Source organism: Danio rerio, chromosome 1 (genome assembly GCF_052040795.2).
Source record: "Danio rerio strain M-AB ecotype USA chromosome 1, GRCz13ab, whole genome shotgun sequence".
NCBI lineage: Eukaryota > Metazoa > Chordata > Actinopteri > Cypriniformes > Danionidae > Danio > Danio rerio.
Genome location: NC_141021.1, coordinates 34,492,878 through 34,519,097, shown reverse-complemented (window position 1 = coordinate 34,519,097; position 26,220 = coordinate 34,492,878). Strand labels below are relative to the sequence as shown.

Sequence of the window (26,220 nt, the reverse complement as noted above, 5' to 3'; positions counted from 1 at the left end):
ACACACACACACACACATTTCACAAGGTGTGGCACTCTAACACTTTTATCTGCCTAAACCATCTTAATCTCTGTTCTTGTCTAGCCCATGCTGCTTTTCTCAACCTTATCTTTGTCTCTGCAGGTTTGATTTTCTCACCCTCTCAAATACAGAAATAGTTCTCACATCAAAAATTCAATGCATACAAAATGACTTTCCTGATTAAATTAGAGTTAAGCTAATTCCTGAATATAGGACACTTTAGTATCTCTAAATTTCATTGTCATATTTTAGAACCATCGATGTGCATCAAGCCGATAACACCTTAAACTAATCGCCTCCTCTTTGGGTTGTACCTGCATTATGAGTTTCTTTTTCCTTACAAATGTCCCCACAAGGACAGTAAAATAATAAACAAATAATTAAACAAATAAAAGTTAATAAATTATTGCAACTTTTGAATCACATTTACTTATTCATTCATTTGACTTCAGTTAAGTTCCTTATTTATCGATGGTTGCCACAGTGAAATGAACCGCCAATTATTCTGGCATAGATTTTACGCAGCAGATGCTGTTCCAGCTGCAACCCAGGACTGGAAAACATCCATACACTCTCACATTCACACACACACACACACACACACACACACACACACACACACACACACACACACACACGCACACACACACACACACACACACACACACCCTACGGCCAATTTAGTTCATACAATTCACTTATAGCACTTGTCCTTGGACTGTAGGGGAAACCAGATCACCCGGAGGGAATCGACGCGAACACAGGGAGAACATGCAATCTTCACATAGAAATGCCACCTGAGCATTGAGGCAACAGTACTATCCATTGAGCCACCATGCCGCTTAATTCACATTTATCTCCTCTCGCAAGACAGGGGCGGACAGGGGGTTGACCCTGGTGAAATACACGCCCGTGAACTTGGGGGGCCGTTTCGCGAACTGAATCGCGTAGCCGAGTCTGATTGTGCGTATGAGCCACCGTGAGGGGCTGGCCCGCGCTAACCAGGCAGGCAGAGCCCTCGCTAAAAGCATCGCTACAACCGCTGACGTACCAGTGGTGGGGCAGCGTGGAGTGGGTGTGCTGATCCGGGAAGTGCAAGGGTCCCGCGGAAGAGCTGGAGGAGAGCGATTCTCTCTGGCTCCGCACCCTGAATCCGGAGAGGGGGCTCAAGGGCTGGGAGAAAGGAGACCGTCCCCCCAGCGCCCGTGAGCCACTGGCGGAGCATGTAGACCCTGCGAGCTGAGAAGCGGCGTGTCCCAGACTGGCAGGGCTTGAGCTGTCACATCCGAGGAAGGGGAAAAGTGCTCTTTTATTGAAATTTTCGTGGCACTGAAAAGTACCGTTGGAATATGGGCCCCGCCCTCCAGCGGGGAAAGAGCAAGTTTCCTCCTCTCCGGATGGCCTGTCTCAGGAACGCTTCGCGGTCCGTTTACCGGACTTAACGGCGCCCTGGGCAGGAGGGGCTGCCGGCTTCCGACATGCTCGACGTGCGAGGAGCAGCGGAGGTGGGCTCGGCGGGCGGAGCGGGCTTACGGTCCCACCGATAGATGACGTTGCCCATCGCATCCGACTGCTCCTTCACCGCCTTGAATTCCTGGGTAAATTCACCAACGGTGTCGCCGAACAGGCCAGCCTGGGATATGGGCGAGTTAAGAAAGCGAACTTTGTCAACATCGCGCATATCAGCCAGGTTTAGCCAGAGATGGCGTTCCTGGACCACAAGCGTGAACATCGTCTTCCCCAGCGCACACGCGGCGGACTTAGTAGTCCGGAGAGCATAGTCGGTCACGGTGCGCAGCTCGTGTAACAAGCCTGGGTTAGACCCACCCTAGATTCTAGATCAAATCCACCTATAGCACTGGAGTTCCCCAACCGAAGGGGAACAGTTGTTCATCGATAATTCTCAATCCTCCTTTAATTATACACTTAATTATCTCATTAACTTCATCAACCCAATGTTTAACCCCCTGTCGTGAGGACACTAGTGATGATTTTGCTCTAGGATTGAAGGGTTAAATATGTTTGATGAAAAATATAGACTGTGGAATGTATCTTTAAAAGAAATATTCTGTAAACTGAATTTACGAATGAAAAATATTAAACAGTAGATTACTGGCAACCACAGCTGCCGGTATTTTTCCATAAAATCAAGAAAAATAAACTGCAAAATACTGTAAAATGGTTTTTGTGTCACTATTGTAGAGGATTCCGAGCAAGTCCAAGATGACACACCAGACTCTGCCCTAATCACAGATCTCAATCATTTCTGAGTTCATAAGTTGATGGATGTGGAGATTCCCCCAAAAATGTTTAAAACACTGCGTGTCCAGAAAAGCACTATATAAATTTAAGGAATTTTTATTATTATTATTATTATTATTATTATTATTATTATTATTATTATTATTATACACACCTAATCACCATATCACAATCAGCACCACCCTGGATATAAGCGTCCCCCTTCCCACTTACTCACTGACTGGTCTCCACCACTAAGACCCTCCAAACAGCCCTCATTACTGCTCCCGCCCTGGTTCATCCAGATCCCCAAAAGCCCTTTACTGTGCAGATAGATACCACCACTTCCAGAGTGGGAGCTGTACTCTTGCAGCACCAGGGGAACCCGCCACAAATCCATCCATGTGCCTTCTACTCCCTCAAACTATCCTCGAAGGAGCAAAATTACAATATTGTGAATTGTAAATTGTAAGTTACTGGCTATCAAAGCAGCTTTGGAGGAATGGACTCTGGCTTGAAGGAACAAAGCATCAGCTTCTTATATACATGGATCCTCAGAACTTTTGAGTATTTTATTTGAAACAAGCGTCTCAACCCCAGACAAGCCAAGTGGGCTTTGTTCTTCATCAGATTTAATTTCATTATCCAGGCTTCAAGAATGCTAAACCTGATGTTCTTTCTTGATTACATGCTCCTGACAAATCCCTAGAAGATTGTGATCCTATTCTCCCAGCTAAGATAACTGTCCGCCTGATCTAGCGAAGCCTGGAGGAGATCATAAATGCAGGTAAGTCTGATCCAGCTTAGCCAAGGAGTCCACCCAATCATTTCTACATTTCCTGCAGTCAACATAAACCTATTATCTACTCCACATACACTTTCCTGGGCACTGATCATCCTGGGACCAATCAAACCTTCTCACTGCTAAAAAAATTCCTTAAGGTGACCTGGAACGGCCACCAACATCAGACGGTAGGTGAGGTGATGCCAGGAATGTGCAATATCCAAAACACCTCGTCATTTACCTTTTGGCAAGCTCCATCTTCTCCCTACTCCTCGGCATCCCTGGTCACACCTAGGAGTCAGCTTTGTCACAGATCTTTGGCAGTAGGCTGATTTATCAAAGCCTGTTGTCTAGTACCCCCGAAAGGTCTACCTAGCCATTAAAACAGCAGAAATATTGGTCAACCACTGAGGTCCCCAGTTAATTTTCTAAATCTGGAGAGCCATCTTTTTTGGTCCTAGGTGTGACAATAAGCTTCTTGTTATCTTTCAAAGAACAGTGGACAAACTGAAAGAAAAATCCAGGAGCCAGTGTCTCCACACTGTCTACCACGGCCACCAAAAGTCCTGAAACCGATTCGTGGGCCGAGCACATGAACAAAACACCCTTCGCCAATCTTCCACAGAACTCACTCCATTCCAGTACATGCTCGGCTATCAAGCACCTCTGTTCTCCTCGTCTGTGGATCATTCGGATATTCCATCATCCCATTATTGGTTCTGAAAGAGTCACACCATCTAGGCAAATGCCCAGAGAGCTCTCACTCCAGCTTATCATCCAGGCCTGACAGTATGGCTCTTTGCCTGATACTTCCCTGCAAGAAGCTGTCTCGCAGATTCATTGGCCCCTTCTCGATCATCTGCCAAGTCATTCTCATCACTCGTAAACTCAGACTTCTTGCACACTAGCAAATTCACCCAATATTTCAGGTTTCATTCCTCATAGCTTTTCAGTCACCTGTTAATCCTGTTTTCGCAGAGCCTGGTCCATGATTGTGGAAGATGGAACAGCATAGAAATGGAAATCCTGAATTCCAGATGTCGTTGTGGTAGATTAGAGTATGTGGTAGCTGGAAAGGATACAGACCCAAGGAGAGATCAAGGGTATGACCCGTGAGTGAAATTCTTGATCCCAATCTCCTGATGGAGTTCCAATCTAAGTACCCCCAGTGTCCAAAACCGCATAGCCAAGGCAGGTCCCCACGACGTCACATTTTATGGCCTTTAGTAGCAGTCTGTATAGAGGGGAGTTCTGTCATGGATACACCTGAGTTCTGAGTTTACCCAAACCTGATTACTATTCCTCAATTAGCACAGCCTTAGATATACGCACCCCATTACCATTCACTCATTGTCTGGTCTTCACTACAAATAGGACTCATTTCTATTTCTGCCTTCCCCAACTCTTGGACTATACTTTTGTTTTGGATAGGTTTTTTTTTGCCTGCTCCCAACCACTGCATGGCTACTTTGACTGTTTGCTGCCTGTCCTGACACTTGCTTGTTAATGTTCATGCCTTTTTGATTGCCCAGTTACTCTGCTTGCACAGAGTATCTTTGTTTTTAATCTTGACTCTAAAAAACCTAAAAATTAAAGTGCTTTGGTGTATATAAAATGTATCATTGTCCAATATAGATAAACTTATTTTCCCATTAAAAAAATAATAGTAATACTAGTAAACAAGGGTTTATTTTATTCTCTAAAATTATATTTAAATGCTTCTGGATAATTACAGATGACATGTGATGATGCCTTGTACGAAAGCAGTTTCTTTTACCATTGCCCCCAGACTGAAATGCAATGTGTAAAGTCATTGACTTACTGGACAGTGAGGCAGGACAACAGCTCCCTTAGGTTTTAGACACAATTATTCAGGACAGCATAGAATGACTCCTGCTGTTGCAGTGCGAGCTGTCAGATAGGGTAACTGTCAGCAGTCTGAGACTATGAACGCTTCCCTTTTTACACTCACTGGTGTTTTATAAAAGTGATAATTTAGCTGTTCTCTGGTTCAGTTAAGTTTTGTCACCTGCCTGTAAGATGTTATCGACATAAGTAAAGGTGCAAAATCTCTCCTTATAGCTTTAAATATATGCCGCCTGGAGATATGGAAGCCATCTGTCATGAGCACATTTTCTGTAGAATGCTCACATTAAAGCAAACCATCAGCTGGAGTGCATTTGAGGAAAGGTCTCAGAGGAAACGATTGTTGTCTGGTGCCACTGCAGACAAAATAATGAGCCTCCTCTGAATAGATGCACCTTTGAAAGCTATTATTAAAATGGCTTAACTGGCTTGTTTAAACACAACACAAAGCTAGAATCATTTGAAGAGAGAAAGAGAGAACAAAGCTTAAAATCTCTCTAGAATCACAGATGCATGTAGAGTACAGTTTCTGCTGGAAGAAAATGTTCATAGAGTTAATGCCAGATTAAATTTCAGTCCCACTTTTGCATTAAATAGTCTTAGTTACTAGTGCTTACATTTAAATTAGTACAAAGCCCAGCATTTGTCCAGTACCTCTTTTGGATCTACAACCAACAATTTGTTCAAATTGTTAAATAAATAAATAAACAAACAAACAAACAAACAAATAAATAAATAAATAAATAAATAAATAGAAAAGCACTTCCATGTTTTGGTAGCACTTTAGTACTTAGCACTAAAGTACTTTTAGAACTTTAGCACTTAGTTTAGGTCCCAATTTACATAATGAAACCATTAACACTACTAGTTTAATAAACTTCTTATTAGCTGTTTACTAATAGTAAGGTAGAATTTGGGTTTTAGGTTTTGGGTAGGATTGGGGATGCAGAATAAGATTATATTTAATAACTACTAATGAACACTAAATCTTAATAATAGGTAGGTAATACGCCAGTAGTTGACTACATGAATTGTGACTTGAACTAAAGTGTTTTCCATCTTTTTACATGTTTGTACTTTTTATTTAATCTTTAAAATGTACATTTACATCTGTATTTAGTTTATGTAGTTTACCATTGTTGATCCATCCTTTATACCTCAACCCACCCTTAAATTTAGTCTAAATAATTAGTATATTGATAAAAATCATCCATGATCTTTTTAAAAAAAAATTCATCATTTTTATTATAGAATTTATAATAATTATTAATAATGACCCATGTGAAAACATTACCCTGAGTAATAAATACAAATAAAAAAATAGGCAAGTCTTGAATATGTCACTTGAAAATTTGGGTGTATTTGTTGATAGTCTAGAGTGTTTTGTGAGGCATCAAATAGACTAGTGGCAGTGTCTCACTGTACACAGAGAACATAATCGCTATGTCTGTCTCGCTCTTCGTGTCGGTGCTATTTTTAGCCTATTTTCTTTCACCTCCACACACACAGACACACACAAACAAAAAAAGAAAAGAAAACACTCATCGCAAAGCACAAAACAGGCACGATCACATCTCCTTTGTTACTCCCACTATCACTGAACAAGCTTTGTGTCTTTTAAAATCTCCCAGTGTTTTTGCACATGTCAGATATTTCAGTTGAAGGGTTCTCATTCCCTCTCTTTCCCCAGGACTCCCATAAGCTGATGACTCATGGTGGACTCTATACTGTGTCATTACACAGTATCTGGTGATTTCCCTCAGGAAAGCCCAGCGGGTTTCTAATGCTGATGAGAACTCAGTTCAGCTGCATCTTGGGGTCTAGTTTATTTATAATCCAAATGGAAACATCATCTAATCTAGCTGTATTTGATGACTGAGCTGTTTTCTCCATTTGTATGCTTTCACTTACTAAAAATATTGTTTTATGTATTGTATATTAATAGCAACAAAAATGTGTTTTATGTGTATTAATAGCAGCCCTATCCACTTCATAATAAATGGCTTTTAGGATTAAGGCAACATCACAGCCAAAAACAGTTATACATACACATATACTGTACAGTGCTCAGCATAAATGAGTACACACCAATTTCAAAATGAATATTTTATTTCTCAGTGAATATAGGTCATGTCACAACCACCAGCAATCTAGTCCATACAGATTGCTGGAGACCTACAAATCTGCCACCAAAAGAACTACAAATCCCCATTTTCCCTGTTTACACACACCTGTTCCGGATCACTGATGATGACACAGACACAGACACAGACACACAGCTAAAGCTCATCAGTAAATCATTATCTGGACTGTAAAGACACCTCTCTTTGCAACACACATTGCTGGGTCTTGTTTTACTGTGTGACATTACAAAGTGTTCTTTCTTTGTTTGTCTTGTCTTGTATCTTGATCCTTGCTTTGTTTGGTAACACTTTATTTTGAGGTTCCATTTAAGTATTAGTAGACTGTCTGCTTAATATTGATTCTGCTCCTTCAACAGACATTTAACTGACTATAATAAACTTTCCATGTACATGTCAACTTACCCTAACCCTAACCCCAACCTAACAGTCTACTAATAATCTAATGAGAACTAATTGGCATGTAGATGCAATGTAACATATTTTAACAAACAGATCATCAAAATAAAGTGTGACCCTTTGTTTAACCATTTTGATTCTTTGTCGCCTAACCTGATCATTTGCCTGTACTCTGACCACGTGTTTTGGATTACTTTTGTGCTCCTGTTTTGACCATGGCCTGTCTGACTACTCCTATTACTAAAGAACTGCACATGGATCCTGACCTCCGTTGTCAGTGTCCTAACTTTACAGGTCATACATTTTGGTACGTTTGAAAAAAACAATCTATTAAACATATTTATTTATTAAAATAATGTTTTTGTCACCTAACATTAAAAATAGAAAATATGATTTTTTAATACATTTTTCATATATTTTCCCCCTCTTTTTTACATTTTATGTTTTTCCCTTAACATACAGATTTCGGCTACTCATTTTTAACCGTTTATTATTATTATTATTATTATTGTTATTATTATTATTATTATTATTATTATTATTATTATTATTATTATTAATATTATTATTATTATTAAATTAGCTCCATGTTAGCCTAGTCTATTGTACATGCACAAATCTAATGCTTTAAAGGTTTAAAAAATAATTTAAAATGGATATTTGTGAAGGGTGTACTCATTTATGCTGAGCACTGAACATGTACACACATAAAAAAATAAGTTTAATGTACTTAATGTGTTGATATTGTATTGCACCATACATCTGGTGGTATTATGGGACAAGTTTGGTGGTATGGGTAGATTTAAAGGTGCAGCGTGGGGGATGAGTCAACAATGTAAGCAAAGATGTATTTGCAGAAATAAATTAAATGTAATTACATGCTGATCACATGTAAAATAAAAGTAATGTTAAACATCCATGTACAAAATAACTGCATATTTTTCATTTAAATGTGAGTAAGTAGTAAATGAGGTCACTTGATATAAAGTGGGCAGATCTATTTTCTAAAGTTTTTTTTTTTGTTTTGTTTGTTTTACTAATGTACTAATATATCAAATAATTTTCTTAAAAAGTCTGGTTCTTCACAATGTTTCATGAATAATAGGGTGATAAAAAGATATTCTAAAATTTATTAATTTATAATAATGCCTCGTTTTACCACAATATTTTAGAAATCTTGCCATTTAAAACTTTTTGCAATAATCAATGTGATCAGTCAGCTTGTGTAGTATGGTGATATCTGCACTGACTTGGCTTATAAAACCCATCTTTTTCCCTCTCCTTATTTTTAAGATCTGAATAATCACTCTCAATCACAGTTTCAGATGTGGACATCATGGAGCAGATTGTTGGAAGCATTATTCTTTATTATGGACAATTGAAAGACTTTTTTTGTTCAGAACTTCAGGCTGTTCTTTCATCTGTCTCCTTTTAAATCCATTTTCTGTCTATGACTCACCGTCTGGAGGATGGGCTTCTGAAGAGTGTGTGCATGTGTGTGTGGCTTCCCTCAAGTATCTCTCAGTGCGGCAAGGGCACAGTGGGTTGGGGCCTGGCAACAGTATCCACGGCAACAGCTGCTGCAGTGGGCCAGTTAACACTTTGCAGACAGGTGACTGTGCTCTTCTGTGACTTTCTGCATCATCGTATTGGTATTAAACACATTGATTGTCTCTTTCTGACTGTTATCTGTTAAAGACAGATGTTTCAGATTGTGTCTTATCACAATGATAGTTACTTATTTCGCCAAAGGCAGTAATTTGATTTAAATGGCGTCACCTTATCAGTATCCACAAGATACGATTGGCACTGTGCAAAATATAATAATAAAATCTCAACACTTTACCCTATTCACAGAATAAAAAAAATCCATTCAAATTTTTTGGCTACGTGGAAGAGGATGAGAAGGTCAGGAGGAGGACACTTTGAGGTGAGATTATCCCTCTGTTGCCTCAGCCAGTCACTGACCTGCTCAAAACACACCAGGAGAAAACATGAATAATTCAACAGCACCTGTGTGTGCATAATCATGTTTGATTGTGTTAAAGAGATAGTTCACCCAAATCATTTCAATTATGTCATTATTAAAAGGAGAAAACACTCATAAATGAAATTTCTCATCATTTACTTGATCATATCTGTCACAGCTAATAGCACAAGAACAAAGAGAGAGATGCATGTGTCTTTCTAGCAGTTTGAAACAATACAATGTGTATAAGAAATAATATAGGGAGAAATTAATGTGTAAAATAACCAAAAATGTACTGGCAGTTTACAAGGTTTTGTGCTGTAATATACAAAACCAACCCAGACAATGTATAACTTTAAGATATTAAAAATGTTGTTAAAAAACTTTTTCGAACGTTTTAAGGTTAGAAGTTGTTAGAAGAAAGATCAAGTCCCATAAATAATTCAAAAGCATAAATAAATGGAGAAAAATGAAAAAAACATGCAAAAAATATGCTAAACTTCTAATTTATGATTTTTTTGTTTTATCAGTGTGGCTTGGTTGAAATAGATTTCTAGTTGCCTGAATGTTTTGCATCATACTGTAGACCTATATACACATATACTATAAACAAAATGTTTATGTTGGGATACAGAATGGTGAAGAGTAGAAAGTGGTTGGATTGAGGATGGACTGAAAAAAACACCAACTGCACAATTCACAGCTTTACAAATTGTATATGTAAGTAAATAATATAGTCTCCTTTAAATTGACATTAACACATCCTTTTGTTAATTAACAACTAATTATAAAGGTTGACAACTTAGTTTAATTGATGTTTGCATTCATTTGTAATTTATAATTTGTTAGGGATAAGAGTGCTAATGAGAGACACCTGTGTGCTGAACTACTCAACACAAACATTTTGACTAGTTCCTTATATCAGGGGTGACCAAAGTCAGTCCTTGAGGGCCAGTGTCCTGCAGATTTTAGCTCCAACTTGCCTCAACACCTCTGCAAGGATGTTTCTAGAAAGCCTAGTAAGAGCTTGATTAGCTAGCCCAGATGTGTCTGATTGGGGTCAGAACTAAACTTTGCAGGACACCGGCCCTCCAGGTTTGGACGTGCCTGTCTTATAATTCACTATAGTGGTGTCTAAATCATAGTGTTCTGAAGTGCACTGATTTAAAGATATAGACAGACAGACAGATAGACAGACAGACAGACAAAGATAGACAGACAGACAAACAGACAGACAGACAGACAGACAGATGATAGATAGATAGATAGATAGATAGATAGATAGATAGATAGACAGACAGACAGACAGACAGACAGACAGACAGACAGAGACAGACAGACAGACAGACAGAGACAGACAGACAGACAGACAGACAGACAGACAGACAGACAGAGAGATAGATAGATAGATAGATAGATAGATAGATAGATAGATAGATAGATAGATAGATAGATAGATAGATAGATAGATAGATAGATAGATAGATAGATAGATAGATAGATAGATAGATTTTGCACACAGTATACAAGTGCATTCTCACAAACACCAACTTATTGGATGTGCCTCTAAATTCTCTTTTCTCTTGCAATGCCTTGTGGCTCTTGTCAGATATGGTTTCTACAGGATTGCTGAAGTCTGAAGTGTGGATAACACTTTCAACACTATTTGTATTTACAGTTTACATCCATCCCAATAAAAGAAAAAATGAAAAAGAAAAAAAAAACTGTTTTGAATAGAATAAGCTAAATTAGCCGTATGTGTATGAATGTGTAGGTGTTTTCCAGAGATGGGTTGCAGCTAGAGGGCATCTGTTGCTTAAAATATATGCTGGATAAGTTGGCGGTTCATTCCACTGTGGTGACCCCAGATTAATAAAGAGACTAAGCTGAAAGTAAAATGAATGAATGAGTGAACAATTAATAAAGTAAGCTTATTAAAAGTCAAAAGTTACTTTCAGTGATGATAAATAACTCCAAAATCTCCAGTTGTTCTAATTCCTATATTAAATTGCTTCATTTAAATTGTATAACTTTAAAGGTGATTTTCTCAATACTTATATTTTTTGAAACCCTCAGATTCCATAATTTCAAATACTCTAGTTGTATCGCATCCAAATATTGTCCAAAATATCCTAACAAACCATGCTTTAATGGAAAGCTTATATTTTAAGCTGTAAAAATGCTGTTTAATTCCCAGTTACCAAAAATGTCCTGTACTGTTACGCCTGGTTATCTGCTGTTATGACTGGTTTGTAGTCCAAGGTATAACTTAGACCACAGATATCCTGAAATGTGATGATAAAACATCAACTATTACAATATATTCATAACAAGGACAAAGAATATCATAGATCTCGTTCAAATCTCCCTATACAAATGAATTATTTGTAGAGAAACTTGTGAAGAGATATTATTTCAAATTATTTATTTCCGTTCTTTCCCAAACCAGAGGTTTTCCCAGGGATGGGTTGCGGCTGGAAGGGCATCCACTGTGTAAAAACATGCTGGAAAAATTGGTGGTTCATTCCGCTGTGGCGACCCAGGATTAATAAAGGGACTAAGCCGAAAAGAAAATGAATGAATAAATGAATGAATGAAGCCAGAAGTGCAATCCATCATTAAAACACAGAAGTCACAAAAAAAGGTGAATACACTTAAGAGTTTTATATTTTATACAATTTATACTGTCAGTGTATACAGGCACACTTGTACAGTTAGTCATGGCATGAGGAATGTCAATGAAAATGAACTAAATAAAGTCTCTCTTTAGGCCTGGGGTGTGTGTGTGAGGTGGGTCTCAGTGCACATTTGTCACAATAGGAAGACCATGGCTTGTTGGCAGCATTGCAGGGATATAAATCTTTGAAGAGCTGCAGCACATGTTAAAGCCTACACAGCTCTCATGAGTGAACACCGCAGAGGTACATTCATGAGTGTTTTACCACTCCATGTGGAACACTGAAAAAGATGAAGGTTGTATGTGTTCACACACAGCAGAAATGCAGCTGGATCATGTGTATCTTGTGAAATCAAATTATATATAATTATTTTGCCCACCACCTTATTATAATTAGGATTTACGAAGAATTCCCTACATTTTGTCCATTGTATTTTAATTTCGGAGAACAAGTCCTCAACGGAGCAAGAATGTCCTTCTCCCCTTCACTCCAGATCCCTAAAGACTCACATAAACTAGAACATGATAGATCTCGGGGTTGCTGGATCACAACAGGTACAAAGTTGAAGGTGTAATTCAAGCTGTGCTGTGACTCTACATCCAGAGATATTGTCTGTTTCATTATTTCAAATAATATAAGCAATTTTTCCCAGAGATTGCGGCTGGAAGGGCATCTGCTGCATAAAAACTTGCTGGATAAGTTGGCGGTTCATTCCGCTGTGGCGACCCCGGATTAATAAAGGGACTAAGCCGACAAGAAAATGAATGAATGAATGAATGAATGAATATAAGCAATGAATGAAATCAATAAACAAAGTAATCAATATTTAAAATAAAAAATATGGCAAAACAGATATAATTAACTTTAATAAAAATTCTTGACCAACCTCGAAATCTGCACCTACCAGAAAAGCAATCATTCTTCCATATATATTTGTTCATGGTTACTGATATTTTCCCCCTTTTATTATCAATGTTTGAAAATGGAATGTTTGCTTTCATTTCATTTCACTTCATTTAATTTTCCTTCAGCTTAGTCCCTTTATTCATCAGAGGTTGCCACAGCAGAATGAACCGCCAACTTATTTAGCATACTATATGCTTTAAGCAGCGGATACCCTTTCAGCTGCGACCCATCACTAGGAAACATCAATACACCCTCAATCACACACATACACTCTCCGGCCAATTTAGTTTATTCAGTTCACCTATAGCACATGTGTTTGGACTCTGGGGGAAACTAGAGCACCCGGAGGAAATCCACAGAGAGAACATGCAAACTATACACAGAAATGCCAACTGACCCAGCCAGGACTCAAACCAGTTACCTTCTAGCTATGAGGTGACAGTGCTACTGAGCCACCATGTCACCCAATATTTGTTTAATGTTTTAAATGATGCAAAATCTTAAGAAAAAAAAATGAAATCTTCGAAATATTACTACACAGCAGGTAAAATAAGTGTTGAACACATGTTTCTAAAAAAAAAAAACATATTTCTTAATGTGCTGTTGACTTGAATTGCTCAACAGTTGTCAGTACCAACCAAAGTAATCTATGCATACAAGGAAAACTAAATTATTTAGTTCAGAAATCAGGATATGTGTAATAAAATTAAATGACATAGGGAAAGAACTTGCAGAAAGGGAGTTGTAAAAGTCATGGGAAGCCCAGACAGCAATCACTAATAACCTGACCTGAATCCAACAGAAAAATAAAACTAAAGATCAAAGAGTTCAAAGAAGAACCACATAACTTCAGTTTCCATACAGAAGCATCTTAAAGCTTGAGGTGTTTGTTTGTATGTTTTGACTGTATAGAATTTTAGCAAAATCTGGGTGAATTCATTTCATCAGCTGCTAAAAAATATATTACCAGGGAAAAAACCTGATGTGCTCAATACTTATTTTACTCTCTGTAGGTTCTCTGAACACCTGAATTAACAAGTTTTCCATCACAAGTTCATTAATCATCAGCCTTGAGGTTGTTAACATGCCTCATCATTTTAAAAGAATAGGTATAATCCTTAGACATTAGAGTGTAATTTAGCTCCAAAGTCAAATTTAATAACTATTAAAAACCACACTTCAGGGTCAAAAGAGTTAAAGAATTGGATCTATTAATACCTCACCATGTGCCAAATAAGCATACTGCCAAGTTTCAAGTATCTGACCATAGTTATTAGAAAACTGAGAAACATTAAATCACAAATTCTTGAATTATTATATTTATATATTATACTATGTCTGGAGTTGAACTGTAAGAGTGAATGAATAGTTGTAATGATTGGAAAAATAATAATAACTCAACACTCTTTTAAGTAAAGTTCCAAAAGAGATTCTCAGCAGTGATGTCTTAGCAAAACTATTTTTGCTACCACAAAAAGAACATGCAATTCCTAAACAAGACATTCATTTATTAGTGTGAAGAACATTTGATTCGTCTAAATGCTTTTTCATGCTTTAAAGAAAGTTTGTGGCGAGTATAAAAGTTTCATGCACATAAAATATAAAACTTGTATTTTTAAAGGTGTGTTTGCACTATTGTAACAGTGATTGGATCATTAAATTTAACAAGGACAAACACATTAAGGTGGGCTTCATAATGTCAAGTCTTTATTGGTCATGTGCCATACAGCAGTAAGATAATGACTAAACAGAAGTTACATCGACTACATTCAGCTCCTACAGATTCCAGTCATCCAACACACAGTGGCCCCTACACACTAGCTAGCAAAACAAGGTCACATTCTCAGCAGAAATAACAGGTTAAAGCACACCCAGCCAAACTCAGAATGCTGCTGGTGGCTTAAGGCATTTTCCAAACCTACAGCATTCATACATTAATAGTAGCATTTTTAGATGGACTGCATTGGTGTAAAAGTGGGTTGGCTTTTTATGGAGCAATGTTGATCGCACATGCATTACAAAAGTTTGGCAGTGCAGGTTTGACAGTCTCCCTTTGCTTTCTGCAACCCTCAAAAAAAGTCGAAACATTCAGATTCAGATAGATTTCCTTGACAGAGTTACCATGTTTTGTTAACTGAGCATCTGTGAAAATGGAAAGACAACATTTGAGATTTGCCTGATATTCTCTTACAGCTAAGCATGCCAATGTCACAGTGTTTATCAGAAAAAATTAATTCAGACTGAGAAGGAAATAAATTTACTTTGATTCCCATTACGTGAATCTTATACGGTGAATTAAAGAAACACTCCACTTTTAAAACTTTTTGCTTAGCATAGATCATTGAATCAGATTCAATAGCATATTGCACAAAAAATAATCAGAGTTTGCAGTAGACAATTTTCCTATTTATAACTTTTTATATATTTATAACCTATTTATAATCTGTAGCAGATTTTCAGACAATTTTCAGACACCTTCTGCAGCCACAGTTTGACGGCAAAAATTGGTAATGCCATATCAGACTAGAAACATGATGAGACTACAGAAGAGTTTAAATAGGAAAATGCTTTGGTCATTTTTGACCAAGATGCTAACGGTCTAACCTCATTCAATGTGGAGCGTTCCTTTAAGACCAACAATATCAAACCCTTCAAACTATCATTTGAAACAGTGCTGCAAGTCAGGCTTAACAAAGCCATGACATGGAGGCAAGAGGCAAGTGGTTTCAAAACCTGGCAGTGTAGCAGAGGTGCTTTTTTTACTAGCATTTACTGTATAAGGATGGATATTTAAGTTGTTGATCTATGCTTAATGGAAGGTCACCGTTACGGTGGCTTCTTTGTATGAGAGTACACTGTGTGAAGAGAACTTGATTCAAGTACAAAGTTGAGGTGTTTAAGATGCAATATGATAGTTGTGTTAGTGACCGCGTTTCCATACTGTCAATGTGCTTCAAGAATCCACAAGTATACAAGAATAAAGTTGAAATGTTGATGCGTTCTCTAACATTTAAATACAATTACTTTTCCTAACAAACTCAGAATATCTGTATTATCCACCCAAATTCAAGCAATTCCACTGCAATCTCATAGAAATTTGTAACTTATTGATTTAGTGGCTAATTTGTATAAATTTGTACGATCTCATTTCCACATTTTAATATAATTAGCTTATCTCCTAATAACAGTTTATTTTAGGGGTGGAGTTTGGCAGAACGCCTCCTTTTAAAATCGTTTTGAGTTTGGAATTATCTACTTTTATGACAATACATATGTTTGCTTGTGAGATTGGGCTGACAATTATGAAAACAAAAAAACAAAACTCAGAAACGAGGTCAAATTGAACTGGCTCAGACGACCCTTTCTCTCCCAAACTCCTATTTTCTTTTTATTTACGCAGCTTTCATGAAACCTCTTCCCCTATTTCTCCAATAACTCCTCCTCTTCCCTTTAACTCTGACAGCTGATATGAATGAGATGCTGTTTACATTTAAGTGCCCTGACTTGACTGACGGTATTTGTCAGAATTTTTATTGATCTCAAGCATTTAGCAGCATGTGAAAGGCTTCAGCAGTATTGTGTAACATTCTTACTCCCAGTCTTGCCAATTGGCTGGTAGACAAACTACAGCCTGAAGAACTGAGAGGAATGGCAGGCACACCACTATGAAAGTAAACTCTTACAGGACCCACATACAGTCACCATGCAAACAGCAGATATACCTCATGCAGTGAGGACTTGCTATGTAGGCTCAAATCTTTGTCGTTTTTAAAAGGCAAGAGGGTTGGGTTAGAAAAAAAAATGTTTCGAATGAGATGGAGAGTAGTCTTGGAGAGGAATTTGGATCGAGGTTAGAAACTGATTGATTGGTTGATTGACTGATAGATTGAATGATTGATTAACTGTTTGATTGATTCATTGACTGATTGATTGGCAGGAATGCCTTATATGGTTAACTGGGATTAGGAATCAGAAGCATTTTTGATACATAAATACTCCCTGACAACAATAATGACACTGCAAACAATAAAAATAATCAATTAATAATAATAATATTTCTTAGAGGTTTTGTCTTGTTTCAGGTTAAAACATCTAGGTTTTTGTAATCAAGAAGCATTTTCCAGGAGCAAAAACTATTATCTTGTGTTCTGATAAATTAAAATAAAATAATAAATCTAAATTAAGTGAGTTTTTAATTTTTCTAATAGCAAGCAGTATATTTTGCAGTGTGATAAGCAAAATAATCTTGTCTTCAAATTATTTTACTTACCCAATTGACAGATTATTTAGCTTAATTTAAGGAAAAATATATATATATATAATAACATATTATGATCTTGAAAGCAAGTAAATAATTTGTATTTGTCCAGAAAAAAATGCTTGATTTAAGTATTTTTAAATATTTCGACAAGAAACCAGACAAAACATCTAAGTATTTTATATAGATTTTATTTTATGTTTTGCTGTGAATAAATGCTTTGCCGTTGCTTATAGTTTACATTGTGACACAGACAGAATTATTGCAAGTCAACCTTTATGCTGGATTTTGGAAAGATTGCAGCACAAAAAGCTACCTTCACATATAGATATATTTCCTTAACAATGTGCCAAGAGAAGCCCATTATAGTGCAGATAAACAGTGGTGATATGATTCCGAGAGCACCTGGAAATTGATTATGTGCATCCAAGACTGTGACACCTGGGGTGCACTGAGTTGCAAGTGATTTGCTACAATGGGACTGCTGCCCTGTGACTGAGTGGGAGGTTTATTGAGTAGAGAATAAATTGAAATACACCTAGATTCCTCTCTGAGACCCCCTTTTGTGGAGAGAGATTGCTTGGAGAAAGGAAAGGGGTAATGGAGAAGGCAGAGGGAGAAGAGGAAGAAAGTAATAAGGGGTGAGACTTTTAGTTTTTCTGGTTGGTGGAGTTCAGGTCTCCGGAGTCGATCTTGTCATTCTTCTTGGAGTCGTCAGACTGGGAGGAGCCTTTGCCGGGTTTGCCGCTCTGCTGTTTGTCGTCATCATCCTTGACCTCCTTCTTTGAGCTCATGCTGGTGCTGCTGTACAGGCGGGACTGGTAGCTGTAGCTGGACACTGAGGCAGGGGTGGGGTAGGTGATCCCAGTGCTGATACGCGTCTCCTCCCCTTCCAACAGCTTCCTGAGATGGACAATAACAGACGGTAAACAAAGAGAAGGCGGTAAGGGAGAAGGTGTTAAAGTGAACGGTGCAAGATATTTGTTTATGAGAAGTCATTAAGAAAAATACTGATTTTCATTTAGGTCACAGGTGTTACATCATAAAAATACAGCAAACACCTTATATTTCAATAACAGTGATGGTTTATTACCTGTAAGCAGCTATTTCTATGTCAAGCGCCATCTTGACATTCAGCAAGTCTTGATACTCCCTAAGATGACGGGCCATCTCACTCTTAGTGGTCCTCAGATCATTCTCCAGCTCTCCAATGGAATCCTAGATGATGTGATAATTCTAATTAAAGCTGCTGCATATAAATTGGGATATTTGGTTAAATGATGAAGGTGTTTCCATTAAGGCTGAAATAACCCATTTTCCAAAGGATTTTTGCAGCAATAAAAAAGAGAGATTGTTTTGAGTTGCTCAAAAAACATGAACAATTCTTTCTTCTTCTTCCTCTCTCTCTCTTTCTCTCTCTCTCCCTATCTATCTATCTCTCTCTTTTTCTTTCTATTTCATATTTTATTCATAAATATTTAGATAATCAAAAAAAAAAAAAAATATATATATATATATATATATATATATATATATATATACATATCCACTATAAAAAATGAGATTTTAATTGTACATTAGAAAATTAATAGGCTTTAATTTAAGACAATACATGCAAGAAAGAAAGAAATAACAGTAATGTACCTTTAATTAATTTTATTTATTTATTTATTTATTTATTTGCATGTTTGTTTGTTTGTTTTTTGTTTATTTATTTATTTATTTATTCTTTTAACAACACTTTTTTATAAATATTTTATAATAACAATTATATTTAGGAAAGGTTAGGTTGTGACAACATTTTACAAAATATCCAGGTGGTAATTCAGCTTTGTCTAAGTAACTGTTTGCACTTAAAAAAATAAAATAAAATAAAATAAAATAAAATACAATAAAATCTGTAAGCAAAAGGGCAGGATGCATAGTATTCAGTATCTGGAAATTTCCTGTTTTAATTTATTGATTTACTTCTTTTTTATTATTTTGCATGAAATTTGGATTACGTTTTAGGGTTAACAAATGTCTGCAAAAAATTAATGGTTTAATTATAAATGTCTCTTTTTTAAACTTAGATTTAGTTTGAAGTAGCTTAGTTTTAGCACCATGGACAGAGAAGCAGTAACATTTAGTCAGTGCGGTCACGCCCATTTCACAGACACCTTTTGTCTGCTGTCTGAATAACTGGAGCGCAAGTATCTACCGGTGATTACCTAATGATATAACTGGGGATACAATTATATCAAATGATTGTTTTAAGAAAACATGTTCACAATTTTTAATGAAAGAAATAAAACAGAGAAATTCTCTACTGACATGACATCATCCTTTAACTCTGTTGAACAAGTGCGAAATGAAAACAGGAAAACCAACCTGGTAGCCCATGATCTCGGCGTTGTGCCTGTCCTCCATCTCATGAATCTGCCTTTCAAGAGATTCATTTGTACCCCTCAGACTCTCGATCTCGATGGTCTTGGACTGCAGCTGCCTCCTGAACTCGTTGAGCTCTTCCCTGCTAGCGCGAATGACCTCGTTGCTCTTGTTGGCCTGTTCGCTAAGGTCGGCGAACTTGGACTTGTACCACTCTTCAGCCGACTGCAAGTTCTTGCTCGCCATTGCTTCATACTGGCCGCGAATATCCTTTAGGGCGGAGGTGAGGTCGGGTTTGGCCATTTCCATCTCCACGGACACCTGGCTAGCCTGGATCATGTTCATGAGCTCGGCCACCTCCTCCTCGTGCACCTTCCTTAAAAAGTTGATTTCATCCAGAAGGGATTCGACCTTTTTCTCCAGGTCTAGACGCACCATGGAGGCGTTGTCCACGTCCTTCTTGAAAGCTCTCAGGGTTTGCTCGGCCTCCTCGCGCATTCTCATCTCTTCCTCAAACTTCTCGTGAAGTTTCTGTAGGTCTTCCTCGATACTGTCGCGCTCGAACATCATCTGGTTCTTCTCGGCGTTGAGTTCCTCGAGTTGGGAGCGCAGCTCGCGGATCTCCTGCTGGTAAAGTTCGGCCAGACGGGACGGTTCTGTCTGGCGCTGGCGCAGAGTCACGAGTTCGGTTTCCAGCACTTTATTGTGCTGCTCCAGATTGCGAACTTTCTCAATGAACATCGCGAAACGGTCGTTGAGCCCTTGCATCTGCTCCTTCTCATTGGTGCGGATGATTTTAAACTCATTGTTAAGCACGGTACTCTGGGTGAAATCGAAGCTGTCCAGATTCAGAGAAGAAGACGGGAAGCCAGATCGGGTGGAGCGCTTATAGGAGCCTGGGATGTTGGGGCGGTTCACAGACTGGGATTTAAACCCGCTCCGGGAGCTGCTCAGCCGGGATGGAGAGGCTGAGAAACGGGTGGAATCTCCGAAGATCTTCCGGTAGGAAGAGGCAGAGTAGATGTCGGATCCGTAGCTCATCTTGGCGTTTGACGATAAGGAGCAGAACTCCGGCGGCGTCTCCTTTTATAGCAGGACCGTCCCAATCAATAATTTAGCCACGCTTCTCCTCGCATCAACCTTCCTCACTGCAGATGTTTTAGGTGGACAGAGCCCAAAGAAATGTGACGAATAAGCTGATCTATGGGTTATTTTAACTTTAAAGGGGCAAATAATGATTTCTGTCTATTGAGGATGTTCACACAATCCTTCAGGCTGGAAACTCGATAGCAGCGGGCGGATGGAACTGTCCATTTTGGCGCAGTGCTGATGTCAGCAAAATACCTACGTTAATCACACTCATGGCACATCTGAAGAATACCTATATATTACTTAATCTCTAAAAAATGACATCTATCCAAAACACACCCAACAATATTATAACATTGTGATAAATCCAAAGATAAGGATATTATATTATATTATATTATATTATATATATAAATATAATAATAATATTAATAATAACAATAATAATAATAATAATAATGCATTATGTAATGTTGAGGAGCCATGGGGGCATTAACAGTCAGAAAATGGGCTAGCATTAAAACTAATTTTGCCTAGGCCCCTGGCTGCATTCATTCCTAATTCAACGACGAGATCATTGAGTTCAACTTTAATCAGTGGTGCAATGGGTGTTGCACATGATTCTGGGAATGTCTTTTTCTCTGTAAAAATGTAAAGTAATAGTTTACGCAATAAATTTGTTTGACTTGTAGGTAAATATATTTTAAAAACATGAAGCAAACTTTGTGTACTTTATTTAAAGCAATTTTACAACCGTACAGTTATTTATTACTTATATGTTCAGTTTTTATAGAAGTAATCGTTTACTTTTGTTTGTTTCACACCAAACAAAAATTCAAGACTAATAAAACTATGGCTTAACCTTTTTCAGTCTCAACGTTGTTGAAAAAGTTAGATTTTTACCAATAAATATATTTTGTATATTGTGAATATAAAAACATAATAATTGATTAAACTGGAACCTACTAAAAAGTTTCAAGTCTTTGGGCGACACAAAAGAGGTTGTCTTTCGTCTACGAGTAGTTATCCAAGGCTGCCATCTGTTGGCAGATTGAAAGCATAGAGACAACATTTAGCATCTGATTTTATCCAAAGCGATTTAACAACTGAAGCAATCAATCTATTGTAACAAACAATGAGAAGTTTGGCAAACTATTCATGCATTGCCTTGTTGAATGTTATTAGTTTAGTGTTATTGGGGCAGCTTTTTTTTTGTAATATAATTTGATATGATAATATAATTATCATATCATATAAAAAAAGACTTGTATTTCAATGCAGACAATACAGCAAACATTATAAAATGTGTTCCTCATGATTTTACTGATTAATTTTACTTTAACTTATTTAATTGTATTTAATTAATTTAATTTTAATTTAATTTTATTTAATTTAATTTATTTAATTTATTTAATTTATTTAATTTAATTTTAATTTTATTTATTTATTTATTTTATTTATTTATTTTTCAAAGTAAACACATATCCAATTTTGGTTCGTGCAACACATTCTAAAAAAGTCTCCATGACAACCATCAGATGCTATCTACAAGCCAACAAGCTGTTTAAGAGGTAGGCAAACATAAACAACTGGAGTTTGTAGAACCGTGTGCTTTGGTAAGATGGGACTAAGTTAAGTGGGTCTTGTAAAAAACAAAAGATGTGCATGCAAAAACAAACAGACAAACTAACTTTTATCACTATGTGAAGTATGGTAGAGGATCTGTGATGTTGTGGGTCTGTTTCTCTTCCAAAGAACCTTGTTAGGGTGTAAGGCATCACCTGGACATTTTTTTTAATCAAAACCTGATGCCAGAACGCTGAAGATGGGTCATCGCTGGGTCTTTCAGCACAATACTAATCTAATACATGTGGTAAAATCTACAGTAAACACAAAATCAACAAAATCAAGACACAAAATCAAGATCCTCACATGGCCTATCCATCTCCAGATCTCAACCAAATTGAAAGCCTGTGGGATGAGCTGAAGAAAAGAGTAGTTTTAGAGATATTTCTCTTTTTATTATTTTTTTTACTGTTGTTGTTTATTTTTCTGTTTTATGTAAATCTATAAAATAATACAATTAAAAAGTAGATTTACAGTGCTCAGCATTTCTACAGTGCTCAGAGTACCTCTGTCACAAATCTCTCTTTTAAATTATAATTTTCTATAGAATGCTTTACAATATTGTATTTCTGCATATACATTAGATTAGTCAGTATTGAAGCCATATCTGGAGCTAATCTAATAAAATAAACTACAATGGGCAGTACTAATAAATATATTTTTTAAAAATTTACTTGAAGTACACTTATTTTCATAAGGGTATGGATTCACAGTAGAGTATGATGGGGCAGTTTAGATGATTTCATGAAGTCTAAAATATCTCATATTAAAATGTCTAGAAGCTAAACGATTTTTTTTTCTCTAAATATCCCCTAAAATTGTTACCGTGCATCCGGAAAGTTTTCATATCGCTTCACTTTTTTTCCGCATTTTTAAGGCAAGGCAAGGCAAGGCAAGTTTATTTATATAGCACATTTCATACACAGTGGCAATTCAAAGTGCTTTACATAAACAGGAATAAAAAAGACACGTTTAGGACATAAAATGCAGACAATAAAAATGATTAAAAACAGATAAAAACAATTTAAAATGTGTTAAAATAGGTTATAAAAGAATAAAAAAGAAAACGAAAAAACATAATAGTGCGATCTGACGGACGTAGCATTGTATTCAGTGAGCATATCTGTAATGTATTGAGGTCCTAGGCCATTTAATGATTTAAAGACCAGTAATAATACTTTAAAATCTATTCTAAATGTGACTGGCAGCCAGTGTAGAGACCTGAGGACAGGTGTGATGTGCTCTGATTTCCTGCTTCTGGTCAGAATTCTGGCTTTAATGTTACTTCCTTATTCTAAAATCAATTAAATTAATTTATTTCCTTAAAATTCTACACACAATAACCTATAATGACAATGTGAACAAATATTTTATTAAATTGTCTCAAATTTATAATAAATAAATAAATAAATAAAAAGCCTAAAAATCTCATGTACATAAGTATTCACTGCCTTTGCTGTGAAGCTCTAAATTGAGCTCAGGTAATTCTGTTTTCACTGATCCTTCTTGAGATGTTTCAGCAGCTTAATTGGAGTTCACCTGTGTCAAATTCAGTTGATTGGACTTGATTTGAAAAGGCAAACATCTGTCTAAGGTCCCAGTGTTGACAGCAGGGCCGGAGTGGGACTCCTTTTCAGCCCTGGATTTTCAAGCCTCAGACCGGCCCACCTCAGTTCATGACTGACTATATTAAAATAAGGTAATTTCCAATTCAGTTTCTAATTACACTATCATGTCTTTTTTTTTTGAGAGAACAGCTGCTTTAGAACTTCAAATGTTCAACAACCCTAACAGTATAATATGTCTTAACAATAAAAATGAAAAAAATAAATTACTTAGGTGAGGATCAAACCCCAGTCTGCAGCGTCATAACCTAAAGTGCTAACCACTGGACCACAACAGCTGTACAATAATAGTAGACTCATCTAAGTTATATCATCATTAACCTGCAGGCTGGGAAAAATAGATAAAAAGAGCAAGGCTGCGGTAAAATAATGAATAAGAACTGTGGTCAAGTAAATAAATGAATTAATTAATTTAAAAAGTGTGACTGCTGAGAGCAACAGATTCTGGAGCTTGGGACACCGGCCCTCGCGGCCAAAAACCGGACCGGCCCACCGGAAATTCTCCTGGTCCTCCCGATTAGCCAATCCGGGCCTGGCTGACAGTGCATGTCAAAGCACAAACCAAGCATGAAGACAAAGGAATTGTCTGTAGACCTCCGAGACAGGATTTTCTCAAAGCACAAGGCTGGGGAAGATTACAGAAAAATATCTGCTGATGAGCACAGTGGTCCCCATCATCTGTAAGTGGAAGATATTTGGAACCACCAGGACTCTTCTTAGAGCTGGTTGGCCACCTAAGCTGAGTGATCGGGGTAGAAGAGCCTTAGTCAGGGAGGTGATCAATAACCTGATGGTCCCTCTAGCTCCAGTGTTGTTCTGTAAAGAGAGGAGAACCTTTTACAGAAGGACAACCGTCTGTGCAGCAATCCACCAATCAGGCCTGTATGGTAGAGTGGCCAGACAAAAGGCCCTCCCCTCCTAGAATTTGCCAAAAGGCATCTGAAGGACTCTCAGACCACAAGAAACAAAATTTTTAGGTCCAATGAGACTAAAATTTAACTCTTTGGAGTGAATGCCAGGCGTTACGTTTGGAGAAATCCAGGCACCGCTCATCACCAGGCGAGTTCTATCCCTAAAGTGAAGCATGGTAGTGGCAGCATCATGCTGTGGGGATGTTTTTCACCAGCAGGAACTGGAAGACTAGTCAGGATTGAGGGAAAGATGAATGCAGTAATGTACAGAGACAACCTAAATGAAAACCTGCTTCAGTCTGATCATGACCTCAGACTGGGGTAACGGTTCATCTTCCAGCAGGACAATGACCCAAAGCACACCACCAAAATATCAATGGAGTGGCCTAACAACAATTCAGTGAATGTCCTTGAGTGGCCCAGCCAGAGCCCAGACTTAAACCCTATTGAACATCTCTGGAGAGATCCGAAAATGGCAGAACACCATCGCTTCCCATCCAACCTGATAGAGCTTGAGAGGTACTGCAAAGAGGAATGGGCAAAAATTTTCAAAGACCAGGTGTGCCAAGCTTGTAGCATCATATTCAAAAAGACTTGAGGCTTTAATTGCTGCCAAAGGTGCATCAACAAAGTATTGAGCAAAGGCTTTAAATACTAATGCAAATGATTTTTCAGTTTTTTAAAGAGCCCATATTATACATGAAATAGGGTCATATCTTGGTTGTAAGGGTCTCCAACAACAGTCTAATATGCATGCAAGGTCAAAAAACACTTTCATGGTCTTATAATCTGCATTTATTTTTACCTAATTATCCCAGCGACTCCTGTATGAATCGTTCAGTGATTCATTTGTTCCCAAACCCCTCCTTAGCGCGAAGCTAATCTGCGCTGATTGGACCGATGACAGTCTGTCGCGATTGGTCGACTGCCTTCAGTCAGAGAGTGAAATGGCCAATAGCTAATCAGCAATTTAAAAAGTAATCACAGTTCATACACGCTAGATAGTGTAGGCGTGGATTTTAGCTGCCACACACACACAAACACACACACACACCTCCGGACGAGAACGCTCCCGCTTCCGCCCGCACCCGCCAGGTTTTAGCCTTAGAACCCGCCCCGTATTCTGCCCGCCGCGCCCGATCCCGCTAAAGAGCGGGGGAGAACAAAACCGAAAATCTGTATAAACACACACACAGCACCAAGCATAAAGCTCTCGCTCGCTCGCTCGCTCGCTCTCTCTCTCTCTCTCTCTCTCTCATACGCGCGCGTGCGCACTAACACACAAGCACCAAGCAGACACATCTTTCTCTTTCTCAGGCAGCCCGCTCCCGTCCCAAAT

At 37.7% G+C, this 26,220-nt stretch overlaps 2 protein-coding genes across 2 annotated transcripts in view; both read right to left on the bottom strand.

The window, feature by feature from the left end:
- Positions 1-26,220, bottom strand: part of LOC147846887 (uncharacterized) — a 161,638-nt gene that overhangs the window by 118,760 nt on the left and 16,658 nt on the right. The gene's annotated exons all lie outside the window — the stretch shown is intronic.
- Positions 17,439-20,694, bottom strand: inab (internexin neuronal intermediate filament protein, alpha b). The gene is given in 3 exon segments (NM_131032.2): positions 17,439-18,166; positions 18,357-18,481; positions 19,634-20,694. Coding segments are annotated over 3 exon segments (1,416 nt in total). The 5' UTR covers positions 20,672-20,694; the 3' UTR covers positions 17,439-17,913.